The 20,738-nt window shown below is 36.2% G+C and overlaps 2 protein-coding genes across 3 annotated transcripts; both read left to right on the forward strand.

Moving 5' to 3' along the window:
* Positions 1 to 735: 735 nt before the first annotated feature.
* Positions 736 to 7,437, forward strand: il4i1 (interleukin 4 induced 1). Of its 2 annotated transcripts, none has more exons than XM_067451776.1 (8): positions 736 to 744; positions 1,392 to 1,491; positions 2,152 to 2,372; positions 2,922 to 3,034; positions 4,064 to 4,268; positions 4,397 to 4,465; positions 4,564 to 4,700; positions 6,495 to 7,437. In XM_067451776.1, exons 2-8 carry the CDS (start codon positions 1,461 to 1,463, stop codon positions 7,258 to 7,260), a joined length of 1,542 nt encoding a protein of 513 aa, XP_067307877.1. In that variant the 5' UTR covers positions 736 to 744; positions 1,392 to 1,460; the 3' UTR covers positions 7,261 to 7,437. The 2 variants fall into 2 exon arrangements, with proteins under 2 accessions (XP_067307877.1, XP_067307876.1); XM_067451775.1 differs by lacking the exon at positions 736 to 744 and adding an exon at positions 1,123 to 1,198.
* Positions 7,438 to 8,817: 1,380 nt separating this feature from the next.
* Positions 8,818 to 13,180, forward strand: sdhdb (succinate dehydrogenase complex, subunit D, integral membrane protein b). The gene is made up of 4 exons (XM_067450875.1): positions 8,818 to 8,927; positions 9,511 to 9,621; positions 10,097 to 10,247; positions 12,146 to 13,180. Exons 1-4 carry the CDS (start codon positions 8,879 to 8,881, stop codon positions 12,309 to 12,311), a joined length of 477 nt encoding a protein of 158 aa, XP_067306976.1. The 5' UTR covers positions 8,818 to 8,878; the 3' UTR covers positions 12,312 to 13,180.
* The last annotated feature ends 7,558 nt before the right edge of the window (positions 13,181 to 20,738 follow it).

The raw sequence follows: 20,738 nt of genomic DNA on the forward strand, positions 1-20,738 counted from the left end.
CCCCGTCTCAGGGTGAGAAATACAAGGTGTGGCGTGTGAACTGGTTGAAATGCGTGTGTCTCACGGTGATTGAGTGAGACTTGAAAACCCTGCCTATATAATGACCATTGAACATTGTGATGAAGGCTAATTTAGTATTCTGCAGAGTTAAGAAAGAAGAAACGGCCTTTAAGGTGACCTACATCCAACGTGCCGGTCAAAAGCATCACGATGCAGACTTGACATGTTCACACAGTCAGGCTCCAGCTTTGATGCTAAAGTCATGTGATATAATGGAAAAGGAGAATTTGTATAGATATCACAAAGACCATGATTAGCCTTTTGATCTTACAAAAGAAACAGAGTGATTAGGTTAAAAGGAACAACAGCACATTTGTTGTCAGGGTGTTTATTATGCTTTTAGTGAAATAGAATGATGACTGACAGCCAGCAGGTGTGGATCTAAGCGGATGCACACAACAATTAGGCACAACACAACAACAAGATACAATGGAAAAGGAGAATTTGCGGTTATAAAGAATAAATATGCTGTATAGGAGAAATACATATCCGCATGGCTACCATACTCAAAGTATGAAAGGCCTGAAGATTAAGATGTGGCTTTTTTTTTTCTTAGCATCAATCATATGAGTGTCAACCTCGGAAACTTTGTGGCTTAATGCATCACCATTATGCATTCTTTCGTTTTCTGCTGAGCTATAAAATCAGACTGCAGACCGGTCAGAGTGAGTGACTGGATCTTTGGTAAGTGATGCATTATCTATCTATATTTGCCTGTAGATACGATTTTGAAAGTTCTATTTGATAAATAGGCCTAGCTATTTGAGATTTTACAGAACAAGAGCAAATGCACTGACAGCCAGAAGGATAAACTCCTAAATGAGTGGTAAGAAATGATTGATTCTGGCGAAAATTAGGTATGTTAATGAATACTAAAGCTCACTAATCTAATTTGTTCAGTGTGGTTGAATCTTGAGTCTGTGTGGGAAAATATTTCTTGCAGAAAAGAGGAGCCCACACATGATTCGTTATCCTGAGAGACTTTAGACACATTTATAGCTGGAATAGACTGTCCAGACACTTTATCCGTCTTCTCAGTCTCTTCAATCCATTCAACTTCAGCAATTAGGCTATTACACTCTTAGATATAGCGGTAAAGCATTGGACCACTTTAAACCATTTTTTTTCCATTATGAAGGTGAGTCAATTATTCAAGCGCAATGTGTTGCTTGAATTAGATTAATTATTGTTTGCACTGATTTAATTATAGGCTATGTACTTTAGCCTTTATTGTTTATATAGCCTATTGATATATATCAGTTTTAACCAAGCCATTTATTATACCCCCAAAGTTATCCATCATTTACCCAACTGTTTCTGTTCTTCCCTAGGTTTCAGTTTCCACTTTACGAAAGGGAAGGTGCACGAGGCGCTCCGGCTTCTGGCGCGCTCAGTTCAAAATGTTTAAAAACTTTACCCTGTGTAAATACTGTAAGTAGGCTGACATATCCCTTTAATTTGTTAAAACTTTGTCTGAATCAAGTGAAAGGCATAGATGCTCGTTTAAATGAGTTTTTAATATCTAGCCAACAGTAAAAGTGTAGTAAACTTTTTCTTTTCGGATTGATTACAATTTGGGTAACTTCAGCTCTACTACAATAAATACCATTGTTAAACTATATTGTTTAGCACCACGGTTAATTGTCTTTATAATTTTAGCCTATATAGGCATAGCCTCTTAACAATGTTTTTTTTTTTTTTTTTTTTTTTTCGTGGTAAAATCATGGTTAATTGTTGTAAGGGGTATCATAGCCTATGTCTTTCTCATTCAAAAGAAAGTAAACCGAAACCACCGTCGTGTGTGGGGAAAATTCCCTGCATTGAGTAAATGGGAAAATAGGATCTTTTTGCTGGAAATTGAAACCAGAACTCTGACTACTGGATATTTTTAGCTTAGACAGCACATTTGAAGCATCTTCTGCTGCTGTTCCGTTTTCTGACTACTTATCCAAAACTAAGTTTTGACAAATTACTAGTAGCCTGTGTTTAATGTTGAAACTTTATAGCAGCAAATTTAGAAGAATAAACTATCCTTTATACATTTAATTTTTTCACAACTTTTGAGAACCCTCAAATCTCTGTTTCCTCCAGTATCTGCAGTGGTGGCACTCTTCTTGGTTTTCGCCTACCATGCTGTTGAAACTACGGATGATCCTCTTTTCAAATGCCTACAAGACCCTGATTATGATTATCTTCTGAAGATAACGGAGCACGGTCTTCCTCCGACGAAGACCCCTCAACATGTGATAGTTGTTGGAGCAGGTGCTGCAGGACTCACTGCGGCTAAGTTTCTGGAGGATGCAGGACATAAGGTATATAGGCTAGAAACACTATGGGCAACAAAAGGGAAAAAATCAATGTGGAGCAAATATTGATAATTAGAATTGGATATGTTAAAGAGAATAAATGTAATGTATGTTCCCCTTTCCTGCTAAATGGCAGGAATAAAACTATGTTTAGGCCTAAATATTGCAGGCCAAGTGTACACACACATCCCAAATTCTGGTCTCGATCCTTGTCCTGACCACTTCCACATTTAATGAGCTTTAACAAGCAAACATATGCGTTTCTGCTAGTTCAAAGATGACGATTCTAATCTCAAGGCCTGGCATTTCCAAGCTTACACAATGCTAAGGATGTCCGTCATTTTTGTGTCTGAAAAACAGAAAAAAACTAGCAGCTAATCAAGTTTACATATTGTTGATAAAGCAGAGACAATGTTGCTATGCATGCGATTTTATTCAAGGACATCTTTGTTGTAGAATAAGTTATTATAATATGTCAAATATTATAGGCCTTTTAACTGTAACTTTTCTATTTGTCTATTGCTTATGCATATTTTTTTCTCTCTGCTCTTATAGGTGACAATTGTTGAGGCAAGTCACCGTATAGGTGGAAGAATTCTAACATATAGGGACAAAAAAGAGGGCTGGTATGCAGAACTCGGTGCCATGAGGATCCCAAGTTTCCACAAGTAAGTTAACCCCTTAACTGTCGGTGGGACGCTTTGTGCTCTTTTGTTGTTGTCTTTTTCCTCATCACATATTGTAGTAATCATCATAAATCAGATATCATTTGAAAGCTTAAAAACATCAAGATTCATCCTGTGAAAACCATTTCGAAACCGGACATTGTGTTTCCATGGAAATGGTAGCCTACTTTAACCTTTTTTTAGTGGTCTCCTCCCCCTTAGTGTCAAGTATCATATTACAAAAATGTATTATGATATTTTGTAATCAAGACATTTTATAATATTGACAAAATTTATATCGTCTGAAAGGTCTGAGTCTCAAGATTATTATTATTTTGCAATAAAATAAATATAGCAAAATAAATGTATAAATTTGCAACGGGAACATCAGTAAAAAATGGGTCTCATCCTGGTTTATTATTGTATATAATAATTATTTATTATATAACACCTAAATAAAATCTCACAGGAACCTCATTTTTATATCAACTTCAAATTTGAAACATACTGACACATGGCTTTAATTTTATAGCAATTTCAGAGTAAAACGTATTATGTAAAATATGTATATTATATAAAATAAAAAATGTATACAGTAGCTACATTTTCTTAAACTTAAACTTCGAATTCAGCTTTTTTTATATAACTTTATCATACTTTAATTTTTATTTTTTTGAAACCAACCTTAGGTCTGTATTCATTAATTAAAGCAATTTTAATATCCCAAAAAACTTCGGATAGTTCATTTTCACGTGAATGTTCAAAAAGGGGAGGTGACAGTTATGTTCAATCTCTATTCATGTAAGTCAAATCATAATTTTTCTTACTCATCTCATGTGACGTTAGGGTGGACAGTACAATATTTAGTGTGAAACTGTATCACAGCCACATGATGAGAGTAAAGCTAAAAGTGCAGATATTGAAACTGAAGTATTCAAAATCTGATACTCAAGTGACAATGACCCCTTGTGGTCAGAAGGTGGAACTGCAGACTTTACGTTTTCTGTTTATTGATATCATTTTACTTTTAAGGATTCTCTTGAGTTTCGCAAAGAAGCTGGGCCTGAAGAAGCCTGGAAATTTTGTACAAGATGACGAAAACACTTACTATTTAATAAACGGATTTCGTTATAAAACCTACACTGTACGACAGAACCCAGACATTCTGAACTACCCCGTATACGACTGGGAAAAAGGGAAAAATGCCAGTCAACTGTTCAACATAGCATTGGGCAAGGTAAGTGAAGAAACAGTCTGCTTATTCAAAAACACATTTATTTGTCCAAAGTCAGAATAAAGTTATGCCAACCACTGACACTTTCCCTCCCTTTTGCTTTGATTGTTTATTTATTTTTTGCTTATTAGTTAAGAGATGATCTGCAAAAAATGGGCTGTGAGAAAATGTTGTACACATATGATTCATACTCAGTTAAGGTAAAGTGTAATTTGCATTCACAAATGCAGTTTCGCTTTGAAATTCTTTAAAGTCCAGATTTGAGTAATAATGACAAAATGTCTCTAAATCTTAACAGGAGTATTTAGTGAACGTGGGGAATTTGAGCAGAGGAGCTTTGCGGATGATTGGTGATGTCCTGAATGAGAACAGTTTTTTCTACACAGCCCTCACTGAAATGCTCTACATCCAGTCTGACGTAAATGACGATGAAACGTAAGATATTATGGTTACCCCAAACTAATGCTCACCAAGGTTACAGGCAACATTTATTTAGACATTCTCTTGTCTATAAGTAACGCTGCACCTACATCTACTAACTTTTGTTAGAGTATTAGTAGACTGTTACGAGTAGGGTTTGGGTTAGTAGAATAAGTTGACATGTATACTTGCAAAGTTAGGGGACCATCCCAATAAAGTGTCAGCATATATTAGAGGGATAGCTCACCCAAAAATGTAAAACTCTGTCATTCATTTCTTACCTTCATGACGTTATGTATGTATTACCGTATGTATTTTCAATGAAACTTACCAGAATACTTTATTACTTGAAAGAAGTAAATATACATTAATGAGCACATATATTTTTGAAAGAACTACGTGTTTTTAGCTATGAATAAACTAAAAAAGGTACACAGTGTAGCTTTAAAATAGTCCATGTGACTCCAGTGGTTCATTATGAAGAACGAGAATTACCCCCCCCCCCCCCCCCCCAAAAAAAAATAACAACTTTGCAATTTCCTCTCTGTGTCAGTCTTTGGTGCTTTTCACGTGTAAACACACAGTGTAGCGCTTCCGGGTTCTATGCCAGGACGCCGGCTCTGTATTGGCCAATGCTTTCAACGCATGCATGTGATGCAGGAGCTGGCCAATGTGAAAAGTGTATAGAGACTGAGATGAATAAAGTCATACGTTTTGTGGGATTTTGCACACAAAAAGTATTCTCATCACTTCATTTGAACCACTGTGACTATTTTAATGATGTATTTACTTTCTGGACCTTGAAAGTAGTAATAACCTTGCTGTATATGGAGGGGTCAGGAAGCTTTCAGATTTCATCAAAAATATTTTCCTTTGTGTTCGGAAGATGGAATCTTGTGAACTAATTTTCTTTTAATTTAACCCTTTAAAGGGATAGTTCACCCAAAAATCATCATTTACTCACCCTCAAATTGTTCCAAACCTGTATGAGTTTCTTTGTTCTGCTGAACACAAAAGAAGATAAGAAAAGAAAATGTTTGAAACAAACAGAAAGAGCAACCATTCACTAGTATTTTTCCCCTACTATGGTAGTGTATGGTAGTATGGTAGTTAATGGTTGCTCTATCTGCTTGGTTTCAAACATTCTTCCAAATATCTTCTTTTGGGTTCAGCAGAACAAAGAAACTCATACAGATTTGGAACAGCTTGAGGGTGAGTAAATGATGACAGAATTTTCATTTTTGGGTGAACTATCCCTTTAAGCAGACAGTCTACTAATACTAATTATTCTACCAACCCTAACCCTACTCATAACAGTCTACCAATACTCTGAGTGTAAGTTGACATGTAGGTGCAACGTTACTAACAGAATGTCTAAATGTACCATCAAAATAAATTGTTGATTACAAATAAAGTTAAACTGTAATTTTGTAAAATATTAACATTTAAAATAACTGTTTTCTATCTGAATTTATTTTAAAATGTAATTTATTCCTGTGATTGCAAAGCTGAATTTTCAGTCTTCAGTGTCACATGATCCTTTAGAAATCATTCTAATATGCAGATTTGTTGATCAAGAACATAATTCATATACAGTCTCAATGTTGAAAACAGTTCAAATGTTCAAATTGTGAAACCCATGATAATTTTTTTTCAGGATTCTTTGATCACCCATAAAAAAAGAACAGCATTCATGTAAAATAGAGATATTTTGTTATATTATAAATGTCTTTACTGTCACTTTTAATGCATTTTATGCATCCAGTTAAGATATTAAAAGATGTGAAACATATACATGCTCTTTTTCAGGTATGCCGAATTTAAAGGTGGCTTTGAAACTTTCTCAGATGCATTCTTCTCTGTGCTAAATGCCACAGTCCTTCTTCACTCAAAAGTCCAGGCCATCAGCCGAACGCAGGACAACGTGACGGTTACATTCGAAGACTCGCGTAACCGCGGCACCATGAACAACATCACTGCCGATTATGTCTTGGTGACGGCCACAGCCAAAGCAACACTCCTCATTGACTTCGACCCTCCCCTGTCTGCCGAAAAGATGGAAGCGCTGCGGTCAGTGCACTATTCCAGCTCAACAAAAGTAGTGCTAAGTTTCAGCAAACAGTTCTGGAAGAATGAGGGCATCAAAGGAGGGAAAAGCATTACAGATCTGCCATCACGGTTCATCCACTACCCCAGTCATGACTTCCCCGGGATATCAGGCGGGGCTGTGTTAGCTTCTTACACCTCCTCTGATGATGCTGCACTCCTACAGACTATAAATGACGAGGAGTTGAAGGCTCTAGTCTTAAATGACCTGGTGAAGATCCACGGAGAACACATCCGCCAGCTCTACACCGGGGGTGTTGTGAAAAAGTGGGGACTAGATCCTTACAGCCACGGTGCCTTTGCTATCTTCACTCCATTTCAGATGAGAGACTATAATGTGTCTCTAGTCCAGAATGAGGGGAGGATTCACTTTGCAGGAGAGCACACGGCCAGACCTCATGGCTGGATTGAGACAGCCATGAAATCTGCTCTGCGAGCTTCAGATAAAATAAATAGGAATGTAAAGTAGGAAAGAAAACATGATGAAAACCCTAAACTCGCCTAATTTCAATTGTAACCCTCTTGTTCTCTGTCTTTACCAGTTTCTGACACTCAAATTATGACTTGAAATTATAATATTATGTCCCTTTTCCACTGACATACATTTTTTTTTTCTAAAATGTTAATTATATATATATTAATTATATATGCCCCTTTGTGGAGTAAATGAATGAATTTTGTTGAGAGATGTGGCTGGAAGTTTGTAGGCATTTTTTTTAATGAAATTCAGTGTAAAATTGTGATCATTTCAGCACTTATGCAATAATCATGACATTCAATACAATATAACATTATCTTTACATTAACCATTAAACTGAATTATTTTGCTAACTGTTAAAATATGACGTAACATTGCACTTATGCAAAAGTGTAGACTTGACATTTATTCAGAATATATTTTTTACTGAAATGTTATTTTTTCTTGAATATTCTGGTACTTTATTTTTATGATTATTTTATTATTAACATTTACAAGTACTGTATTGGTCAAAAAGTATTTTGTCTTTTTATTCATATAATGCACATTTAGCCAGCTTCATTTTTTTTATTTTTACATCAGGCGTAGTGATGATGTGAGTAATAATACATCTCTGGTCTGTTTTACTTGGAGTTAATTAATTAACTTACCTTAATTATTATATTATATTATAATGTTAACATGTTGTAGTTTTGAAATCTGTCTTAAAAAAATATATAAAATTGACCTGTACTTGAAAAAGAGAAAATCTGCCAACAGTTATGTTTGTGTATTATTCTTTTTACATTTTTTTATACTACATATATAATCAACACATTTAAAACATTACACATTTGGACAAAACCTTTGAATTTATATATTTGTCCTCACCAAGATATGTTGAAACTAATTATTTAGGCAACACAATTACCTGAAAATGTATATGTTGACAATGTTTTTAAATTTGAAAATCAATTGCATATTAAATGGATGTTGTAACTGAAATGAAAACTGAAAACATGTTTTACTTCTACCTCACTTGAAACGAAAACGAAACTAATCTAATGGCCTAAAAACAAGATGACTATGTTTGTTTTTATTTTTTAGTGAGTAATTAGCTTGGTCAAATTTAAGGTAGGCTAAATAAATATATTTGTGTCTGTGACCAGTGTTTACGGAGCTTGTTGACTGATGAAAATAAGCTGTATTATTGATGACTATTAAAAAACAAAACAGCTGAGCATCAGTTCACAAATAAAATATATTGTTTACATTGTTACTGCCTTTATTATTATTATTTTAATAAATGTAAAAATGTGTTATAACAATTTTTTTTAAAAATAAATTATTTGTGAATATTTTGTTACATTACTACTTAATAAATAGTAATGTAACAAAATATAATTGTACAATTGGATGTTATGTAATGTTCTTAACCAGGAAAATGTGACAACAATACGTATATGATATAAAGCTAATAATTTGTAAATAAATTGCGTTGTTATGATTTTGTTTTAATGCATTCAGTCTATTTAGTTAATGCATGAAAAGGTTAATTTCATCACAACGGTCACTAGCAGCCTTAGTATATCCGGGTGATTCCAGTGACCTTGGATTGGTTGTGAGAATCATGGCGGCTCTTGTCAGGTTAAGTTCTGTTTGCCACAGAGGTGTCAGCCGTAAGTTTGTGTTTTCCAGGTTTTTGTTCTCGTCACCTCTGCTTGTATCACAGTAGTTTAGTTTCAAGGTCTAATATAAAATTATTTATTGCTTCACTCATTGACGTTTCATGTTTATTGCAGCACGCGTACTCGTTTATGGGTAGCATGCTAACTTAACCCTGTCTGAGATATTCGTCTTTGTCTAACGTATCTTTTCCTTTTTCTAAATTGAAGAGTAAACTTCATATTTATTTAAAGTAGTTCGTAATGACGAAAACAGCAAGATCGAGACTCGTAAGTTAGATGACATGGGTTTTATTAGCGTATAATAATGGGGAGTAACGTTGACTCATGTTACTCTATTAATCTATTTATTTGTTAACGTTGACTTACACATGCCGTAAAGGGTCATCATTTATGTGGAATGTTTTTTTAAAAATGAATTCTCATGTTAAAAGGCATAACACCAACAATGACTTCTTCGTTACAGATGAACATCAAAGTCGTGCATATATTGCTTAATGTTTCATTCTGAATACATTTTTCCTTTGAATCACCTATGGTTTATGGTATTCTCTTTTATTCTTGTCTCTTTCCACAGCTCTGTTATTTCGCTCTTCCTCCCTAATCAGACCTTTGGCCATACAGAAGAAGGATCATGATAGTTCATACTTGATATCAGCAAAGCTACATGCTACCCCTTCCAACCATGGTTAGTGATTTGTATCCTATATGTTTGGTTTTGTAGCATTGTAAATCAAGACCGATGTTATTTGTCTTTTCCTTCCATTTTATTAGCCTAATATATTGTTGATGGTAATGTCAGACTGGACTAGAGCCTTTTTTTGGATCTTAATGCATGTTTTAATGTTCTGAAGTATAAATCTAGTTTAATTAGTCAAGTAAATTGTTAATTTACTGACAAATATGGCTGATCAACTGCCAGAAGGGTTGAGAATGAAAACTTTCACAGCCATAGACTAAACATGATAAAGTTTAAACATTCTCAGTGTCGTCTTTAACGCCGTCTCCCCCCATCATGTATTTGTTGGGATACACGATGATTAAGCGCATGCAATAAAGTTTTGATGGGTTGTGAATTATAATGTAGAGGGAATTAATATGTGTTGTTGATGATGATACTTTCTTGAAGAAGCAGTTTGTTGACCCTTCACTTTTTTTTATAGCAGGCTCTGTGTCCAAAGCTGCTTCCTTGCACTGGACTGGAGAGCGGATCCTGAGCATAGCTCTTCTGGGAATGGCACCCGCTGCGTATTATTTCCCCGGCCCTGCTGTTGACTACTCTTTAGCAGCTGCCCTTACTCTACATGGTCACTGGTAACAGAATTTATGTTTTGTTATTATTGCTTAAAACACTTTCCCCCCCTGACAATAGTAAAAAGTCTTTACATTTTGGGGCGCTATCACTGCCATTATAAATAGTAGAAAATAATTGTCACAGATAATATTTTGTAGCGGCTGGTGTAAATCCATATGAAGTTTCACACTAATTTTGTCAGGTCAGACTTAACTGAGCATTGCACTATTCCATAAAATAGGTTCTGACGCAAAATGAAGGTGTCTACTTTGCTCTGCAAAGCCATGTCATGGGTGGCTGTAATACCCTTTATGCAAGGATTTAACCACCCTGAGGACGAGCACTCAAGGCCACACTTCTAATTTTAGCGAAGTTGTTAGTTACATTGGGGTCACGTGCATATATATATATATATATATATATATATATATATATATATATATATATATATATATATATATATATATATATATATATATGCGTGCATGTTTGAGTCTGGATCTAGAGAGTTTAGCAGAATTTTGTCAGTTTTTATGCATCAGGGTACTCCGATGTCACCCACCAGTACTTTTAATAAACATCACATTGTCATGTTTTTGCCCACGTCATATTTCAATAGTTTTCAGTTTAAAATAAAAAAATATAAATTAACTGTTAACACAGCAGAATAATATATCTACAAATACCACATTGTGTTTTGTGGGTTGTAAAATCGCTGACTTTTCTTTTGGCTTTGAATTTTAATGGATCATTTATCTAAAAATGTTGGATTCAAATATCCAAAAACCATTAGAACAATGTTATACATTTTGTTGACTTGTGTACTTGCATTATCCTAAATGTTTCCAAGAATTTTTAAATCCAGAGAATTAAACCCTTTTACTTCTGTGGAAACTATGGAAACCCCACAAATGCTGGCTGTATTATGTGTTTTATTAGACAGGTGTGCAACTGTTTGGATACCTTTAAAGCTTTCTTGACCACGCCTCAGAGACAAAACTATTTTTGTCAAGTGGCTAACATAGCATAACCAGAAAGAGCTTTATTTGTAATAACAGCAATAAAGCATTTTCTCCACCATATAATATATTTTAAAGTGAATTGCATGCCATTTAACAGCCATTGAGTGAAGGCACAGAGTAACGTTATAACAAATTTCGACATGCTCAAAAGCTATTTTTAGTATAATTGTTTTGGCCAAGTAAAACATGGCATCATCAAGCTGCACCTTTGTTATTGTTTTGATAAGCGACCTCTAGTGGTAAACTTAACATACTGTTCCTTTAATGCCTTCTTGCAGTGTTTATAGTGACATAATCATTATTTATATTACATTATTTCTGAATGTGTTTGTGCTCAAATATCTAAAAGCTCAATTCATTACATTTAAAGGGATAGTTTACCCAAAAATGAAAATTACCCCATGAAAATGTACTCGCCCTCAAGTCATCCTAGGTTTATATGACTTTCTTCTTTCAGATGAAATACAATTGGAGTTATATTAAAAAATGTCCTGCTCTTCCAAGCTATGGCAGTGAATGGCGTCCCAAAATTTGAAGCCCAAAAAAGTGCCTTCAACAACGCTGTTAATAAAGGCCTTTTTGTAAGAAAAATATCCATGTTTAACACATTATAAAGTAAAATATCTAGCTTCTGGCAGACCATATTATCCTTGCAATAAAAGCATAACGTACCCTGACGTGCACCTCTCCAAAAATGTAACGTGTTGATTCTACGTGGAAAGCAAGCGTTGTGATTGGTCTGCCAGAACCTTTCCCTCAGGAATACACATGCTCCCTCTGCATATGTAACTACACATCAATGTGGACAAGGACGCAGAAGTATTACTTAAACTCGAGAGGCTACGGCACAGATCCGATGCGGAAGTATAAATCAGCCTTTACTGTGTTTTCTCCAGGGGTCTTGGCCAAGTTTTGACAGACTACGTTCATGGAGACCTTAAAATCAAGATGGCTAACGCAGGCCTCTTTGTTCTGTCAACTGTCACCTTCGCTGGCCTGTGCTACTTCAACTACCATGACGTGGGGATTTGTAAAGCTGTGGCCCTCTTGTGGAGTAAATGACTGGACTGAGATGAGGCATACGGGTGGTGTGGGATCCGCTTTCGTCATCACAGTTCCGGTTTATTGTATACAGTTGTGACATATGTAAATTCTATGAATATATAATTTTTGACAACATCGTGTCGATTTGCAGGTGTTTTAATTTGTAATTGCTGTCTGTTTATTTAGAACAAGCTCAGCTTTTGCTTAAGATGGAAATCTGCATGTCATCGACTCGTCTCTAAATCGGTGTTCCTAATGCAGCAAAATGAACTAATTGTTGTGGCTAGAAGACGGTTGCTGTATTTGAACTTGAACAATCACTATGGTAATATTAAAGTTCAAACTCATTTTTACATATTTACATGTTTTGGCCATATTTATTCTGTAATGTCTTTTTTTAGCAAGTATCTGATGCTTCAAAACGTAACATCTTGACTTGCACTGTTTGGGTCAGCACAGGATATGCAGAATTAACCTCACCTTATCTTTAATGACTCCTTGTGTAAGCAGGAAGTGATTTTAACTTGGATCATAAGCACATTATATTGTACTGTGGTGCACAGATATTAAACTGATGTTATACACCCATCTTTCTGTTGTAGAGACCCTGACATTAAGCATGGTATTTGAATATTCATCATCATATTTGAGTCCTTCATTAATGACCACATCTTGAGAATTATCACATTAACAGTGTTTCAACTTTATACATTGCATGGCTGTATTTTTGCTCAAATGTGGAATATTTTATGAAAGGCTATTTGTAATCGAATGCACTGCATTAAAAACAAATTATGCTTTTAATTTAAAATTGCTTGGATGTCCTTAAAACAGGCTTGTGATACTGGTTACAGTAAACTGAACTTGTGTGGGTAATGAAAACTCAATCTAGATTATAAAAGTGAGTTTGTCATTTTTCTGACTGACTTTTTTTTCCCAATGGGCATATATTTTGGACAGATTTTGTAAACCCTGTTCTTAGTGTCTGAAGCCACTCATGCGTAATTGAGTCTGTCCGATTAAAGTTCCATGGAGATTTTTGTAATCTGTATGATTTGAATTTGAATTCTGCTCTTAATTATAAAGGCAGTTTTTGGATTTTTTGGTTTTGGAGCCAACAGGATTTTCCAATGTACTATGTCGCACATGGCAAAATTCAAAGAATAAATTATTCTCCAGTTTTACAGGTTTAGACTAAAAGTGTCATTTCAAGGGTCTTTATAAAACGGATCCAATAAGGTTCAAATCAGGATCACAGTTTTCTGATTAAACACTTGTTTTAAAATATTATTAACACTAGATGGAGTCAAAGATTGCTTAGACAATGATATATAAGAAAATGTAATGTGGTTTGCAGGTAAAGCGTGCAGTTAGGCTAAATCCATGAAAACATAACCTTGAAGATAAGCAACTTCATTCAAAAGCATTTGTAGCAATGTCATTAATAAAATAATAATAAACTTTGCAAGCTAAAATCTTGGTTACTGAGGAACAAACAATGTAAGTGAATGGGATCAAATGTTAAACGCCGTGGGCCAGCTATCAAACACTTAACAGGGGCTCGTTGTTCGTACGTCGCTAACTCAGTTAGCTGGATTTGATTGTTGACGATTTGGCTTGATCTCGGATTGTTTGGTTCTTCGAAGCTCATCCTGGACTTGCTGTCATAGCAACAGGTGGAGGAAAATAAGTATTTTGTCATAACAAAAGTTAATCTCAATACTTTGTTTTATACCCTGTTGCAATGACAGCGGTCAAACGTTTTCTTTAAGTTGCCACAAGGTTTTTACACACCATAGCTGGTAGTTTGGGCCATTCCTCCATGCAGATCTGTAGCGCAGTAATGTTTTGGGGCTGTTGCACGTTGCAGTAAAATATCCAAAAACCACTAGGCCCGTGTTATATATTTTGTTCAGTTGAGAACCTACAATATCCCAAATGTTTCCAACTATTTGTTAAATTGTGAGAAAATAACTATTTTAACTAAGGACCGGGACGTTTCAGCATAGCGTTTGAGGAAGTCGTCTGTCAATTGCGTCAAATCTGCGCTACCCTCTAATATGATAAACAGAGCTGCTTTACCTCATAATCATAACCGGAAGAGGCGCCCGGCGAATGTGTCCCGTCCCATTATGATAAAAGTCCCGGTGTTTGCGAGGTGGGTATTTGTGTAACAATCTCAAGCGGCCATACTCGGCTCCACAACACTCATTCCTGCTTTGGATCACACCACAGTAACTTAATAACCGCATGTAACGTGATTTCTGCCTGAGTCCTATTTCCCACCGGCTGTGAGGTGAAGACCACGTCCCTAGATGCTGGGCTCAAACTTTGCGTCATCAAACTACGCATTTGTTTTGAATAGGCGACCTCTAGTGGACGGAAAATTGCATAGTGCACCTTTAATATGACTCGAGAACGACGGGTTTTCTCAGTGAGCGATTCGTTAATTTTTTGTTTACCGCGAGTGCGCAACATCCAATATCTTCTGTACAGGAAACGGGATTGATTAGTTAATTTTTCAAGTCAGTCATTCAATCATCAAGTCCCAGCCCCATGGGCAAGGCTATGCAGTCAGTACTGGAAACAGAAAAGATTCGTTCTTTTGAGTCATGTTCTGAGTCTCGTTCTTTTGTCACGTGACGTTACAGCCACAACGTCACAACCTTCCTCACAAACAAGTGCGTACTTTAAATTTTTTTGTCCTCAGTTTTTTTTAACTATATCTGCCAACATCTTCTGATGATTTTATAATAATAAATATATAACAAAGAAGCTGTCAATAATATGACTGTAATGTTGTATATGTTGTGACTTGACTACCCTTTATTCAAATGCAAAGAAAAAAGTGACCCATGTGTTTTTGTTTTTTTATTCAATAATTTCTCCCCTAATAGAAATACAGATTGTTATTTTTCTTAGGATGAATGGTTTAAAAAGTTGGGCAGTATCCCATTTAAAGGAGTTTTCTTTTTTACAGACCTGCAAAGTGCAAACTTGTCGCTTTTCGGCGACAATCGTCGTTTTCTTGGTCAATTGGGTCATTTACGTGAATTGCGTAGGCTGACAAGCCAGACCCACATCAAGATGTTTGGTCTGGAAACTCACCATTGACAGGGCTCAATCTGAGGGGCGGGATAAACGGTTGTCTTTCAAACTCCCTCTGCAAGCGGTAGGATACAGTACACAACCAACCAGAGCAACGAAGGTGAAGCAGAGCTCGTTGATAGATTAAACATTCGCCGTATCCGGTCGGCAAAACTCCGAACACATCTTCCCTTTTTAAGAATGACTTCAGTGCCGTTCTTTGTTCTTTTCTCAGAGGAAAGCTAAACTCCAAGTCTTCCAGAGTCGCGGTCAAAGCTGATTCTAAAGACCGCCGTTCGCCAGTTTTTGTGTTTACTAGAAGCACGCAAATGCAACCCTAGCAGCAGCAAATCTAATCTGCCAGCGAGTGTCGTCTAGCAACTCTCAATACACTTCTGACCGTAGAGATCCACTTTTGCGACACGACTAAAGCGTGATGTTGTGACGCTTCCCGTCATTTGGCCGTTAAAATAGTTTCAAATGCAGCGCTGCCTTCCCGGAATGCTGTGCGGGCGGATTAAAGTTGCTTGACGTCACCCATAGGAATAAAGTGGAGCGTGGCGTGACAGAAGTGTTGCGCGGACAAGTGGATCTCCACTTTGAGCTGTATTCCCAGAAACCAATGTGAATACATCAAGATTTAAATTCAGAGACAAAAAATAATCTATGCATGACCTGTCATTTTATTCGTATCTAAATATGAGGAGGTGCTCTCACAGAAAGTCCAAAAGCGGATTCGTAGAAACTTTGTCACGCTGGAGCTGCAGCTGATGGAAAACGATCGTTATGAGCGACATATACGTGACGACGACAATCAGACGATTGCGACAATATGCTTTATGTGTGTTTTTCAATCCATCTCAATGTAGGCTATTTATTAACAATGAAGTAGGCCTATATCATATGAATAATGCAGTGCTAACTGACAGCTTTTTTACTCTGAGGAGTTTGTAGGTCTGTTTTTAGGTTAAACAGCAGTTGCCTAATGTTCTCACCATTAATGTTTTGTTGCTTTATCATCTACTGATATAATCTACAGGAATAATGTCCAATTTTTAGTAATCAATGCAGCATCTGCTTTGTAAGCTATATGGGGAGATTGCCTTTGTTGGGTTCACTTCAAATCACTGACACTTTGGGCTCACTTCAAATCACTGACACTTTGTAATTTTGCCCAAAAGAACTGTGTAACATGCATCTGACCTCCTTACCATCAGGTCCTCTGGCTATTGCAGAAAAACAGTAGGCTCTTGAAGCTAAAATTAATAAATGGACTAGTATAACAGTATGAAAAATGTATTGACCTTCACAACAAAAGCATGTATTTAATTCTGTTTCTGGGAATTTCCAAGGAAGTAAAGACTTGAGCTCTTAAAAGATCATAACAGTGCAGGGAACTGGCATAAAACAGATCTCTCCATAAGGACATGGCTGTTAAAGACTATGGTGTGTCAGTGTAGACCGTGTCTTTTACATGTACATACCATATTTAAATAGCATGTTAGGATCTGTCTTAGAACCAGTCGTCTCTTTAATGACCTTACAGATACAGAAAGAAACTAAACTACTGTAGGCTATTTCTATTACATTAACTTAAGGAAATGTGCTTAATTTTCAAGAAAACACATTTAAAAAAAATTATTTGGATTTTGGAGTGAAATTTGACCCAGATATTTCTTGACAGAATTTGGCCATTCCCTTCAAACTTTTCTAACCTTTTTTGTTTATCGAGTTATGTATTTTGACCCCATGCAAATTCATTTGAACGGACTGTATCTTTGGTTAATTCAAAATGGGACACAAACTATTTTTGAATACTTTTACAACACTGTCTATTCATTCTACCAATCTATTCATGAAGCATGTAAAGGAGTTGACCTGACCTAAACCATTGCAACTTACCTCAGGGACTTTGCTTTAACTTAAAAAAAAATACATTTCTTGTTTTTACCCCTAATGGTTTCTTATTTGCATTAATGCCGAACATTTCTCCAGTTCTTCAGCAATTGCACTGGTATCGAGTTAAATTCATTATCTTGCTACTAATGCCGCGCATCCAGGCAACCCGTAACCCGTGTTTTTCCAACCTTCTACCCGTGAAAGTGCACTGGAACGACATTCAAACCTGTGAATTCCCACCAGTGAATTCGTACTAGATCGATGTACTTACGAGAGCCCGCGAAACAACAATGGCAGCCCCTAAAGATGCGGTGTTCATGAAAGTCGTAAATTAAAAACCAAATAATTTATTAAAATAAGGTATTGCTTTAACGTTATTTATCCTCAAATGTGCATTATCAGCAGCTTTTCTAGTGTTAGTTTGTTTTCAGTCCATTGAGTGCAAGAATAAATTAAAATACATTTCCAAATATACAAATAACATAATAAAAGGTATAACAGCTTCTCTTGCCTTATGCGCCACTTTTCTCCTGTTTCCCTCAAATAAACAAGGAGTAAGCACCTTTGGTGATCGAAATGATTGTTAGTGAGCATAAGCCCCGTACAGTTCACCATGCTTTGTTTACATCTAGCTAACGCAATTCCTCACGTTCATGCAGTTTGGTGAGACTTTGCCTGGAACGTTAAAAAGTCGCGAGTCGTCCTTTGAAGTCGTAACTTACAGGCTCAAAAACCTGCCTGAAAATGCAGCATTACTTACAAGGCGCTCCATAATCTTGCACCCAACCGTCTTACTACAAATGAGACCAACATTCAATTTATATTGCAGCCAATCAGCATTCATGTTATTGGCGCGAGTCTCTTTTGGATTGTACCAGAGGCACATAAAACTGATTTTATTCTTTAGCGAAGTTCTCCAGTTCCGCGATCGTGAAAGTGAATCTTTCTCACCTGCCATCTCACATTATAACCAAATAAAAGTATGATATGCTTGCAGCACTACAAAAAGAGTCAAGAGTCAAAGAGTTAAACCACAAAATCAATTCGCTACTGACATAAAGACAGATGTCTGATTCAGTGCACGTGTTTGCTGCCTATCAGCGCTCATTTGAGTATACAAATGTGTTCTAGTTCTAGGCTTATTGCCCTTGAACGATCAAATACACACATTATTATGCCTATGTCCATTGGATCTGCGCCTTACGGGTCTTAAAGTAAAAACCTATAGCCTAACGTTAGCCTACAGTCCCTGACAAAAGTCTTGCCACTTGTGAACAAATTGACCTAAAGTGCCGCTGAAATATATTTCTAATCAAGATTTTTTTTTTTTTTACAAGAAATGGCTTATTTTAATCCCACCAGCTTTTGTGATAATGTTTCGGTGAAAAACTAAACTTTCAAAAAGTATTATAATATTCACAGCTTGGTAAAGCCCATTGAGTCAATTTTTGCAAAGACATAAGTGTTGTCACCTTGTCATATGAGCTTCACCTGTGACTAATAATGGATAAATTAGGTCTCAAGTGTGTATAAAAAGAACCCCAGTACACTAGACCTTCACATCAACTGCAACTAGACCTCTGCAAACATGCCTAAGATTCACCCTGAGACTAAAGTTTTGATTATCAAGAGGCTGAAGACCAGATCCACTGCTGATGTGGCAGACACCTTCAATGTGTCTCAGCGTCAAGTACAAAGGATAAAAAAAAGATTTGAAGAGACTGGAGATGTTTTTGACAAGCCCAGGTCAGGCAGACCCCGCAAGACAACTGCTCGAGAGGACCGTTTGTTGGCTCGAAAATCCAAGGCCAGCCCATTTTCCACTGCAGCAGAGCTCCACGAGACCTGGTCACCTGAAGTCCCTGTGTCAACCAGAACAGTTTGTCGGATTCTGTCTCGAAATGGCCTCCATGGTCGAATCAGTGCCCAGAAGCCAGCACTAAACAAAAGAAACTGAAAAAAAAGTGTGGCATTTGCCAAGGCCCACAGCCTGCTAAAAGGATGGACGCTGGAAAAGTGGCATAAGTATCTGACTTTTCAGATGAATATTCTGTTGAATTACACCACAGTCGCCGCAAATATTGCAGGAGACCTACTGCTGTCCAAATGGATCCGAGATTCACCCAGAAAACAGTGAAGTTTAGTTGCGGAAAAATCATGGTCTGGGGGTTACATCCAGTATGGGGGTGTGCGAGAGATCTGCAGGATGGAAGGCAACACCAATAGTCTAAAATACCAAGAAATCTTAGCTACCTCTTATTCCCAACCATAAAAGAGGCCAAATTCTGCAGCAGGACGGTGCTCCATCGCATACTTCCATCTCCACATCAAAGTTCCTCAAGGCGAAGAAGATCAAGATGCTCCAGGATTGGCCAGCCCAGTCACCAGACATGAACATCATTGAGCATATGTGGGGTAGGATGAAAGAGGACGCATGGAAGACGAAACCAAAGAATATTGATGAACTCTGGGAGGCATGCAAGACTGCTTTCTTAGCTATTCCTGATGACTTCATCAATAAATTGTATGAATCCTTGCCAAACCGCATGGATGCAGTCCTTCAAGCTCATGGAAGTCATACAAGATATAAAATTTGAATCTCACAGCACCACAACTTAATTTGCTGACATATTTTTGTATTTGCAGTAAATTTGTTCAATTTCTGTATAGGCGACAAAACTTTTGTCTTGCCAAAATTTGACCTTTCTGTCTTGATTAAATGATAAATATTTTTTCTGTGAAAATTATTTATTTCAGTGCATTAAACATCATTTGGGAGGGTTTTAGCTTTTCATATGAGCTATTTCTAACACCAATTAATTAATTAAAAGTCAGGTTAATATCAGGTATTTCTAGAAAATAGATAAGCGACAAGACTTTTGTCAGGGACTGTATACCAGTTTCTGTCTGTGTTATTAAATCATATTATCGATCATATTATTAAAGCTAGATAGCACACCACTGGACCATCCATTTTGTTATACCAAACAAGATGCATTTCTTTTGTTTATTTAATTGACATGTGGGACTTTTGTATTATTTAACATAAAAATATGGTAAATGTGACGTCCTAAATATGAAAAAAGTATGGAAATTACCAGCACAAAATCTGTCATTTTGATCATATATATTTATAGTGAAATCCTGGTGGGGTTGAGCTATAAGGAAGTGCAAGTTTACTAATACTTTGTTAAATTTTAATGAACAAAGAAGATATTTTGAAGAATGTTTCTAACAAAGCAGATAGAGCAATCATTGACTACCATAGATTTTTTTCCAACTATGGCTATTTTACAAAAAACACTCTTTAAAATATCTTATTTTGTGTTTGGCAGAACAAAGAAACTCATATAGGTTTGGAACAACTTGAAGGTGATTAAATGACAAAATTTTCATTTTTGGGTGAACTATTCCTATAAATGTAAATAATAATGGTCTTAAAAAATCTTAAATTTGACT

Source organism: Pseudorasbora parva, chromosome 8 (genome assembly GCF_024679245.1).
Source record: "Pseudorasbora parva isolate DD20220531a chromosome 8, ASM2467924v1, whole genome shotgun sequence".
Classification (NCBI taxonomy): Eukaryota; Metazoa; Chordata; class Actinopteri; order Cypriniformes; family Gobionidae; genus Pseudorasbora; species Pseudorasbora parva.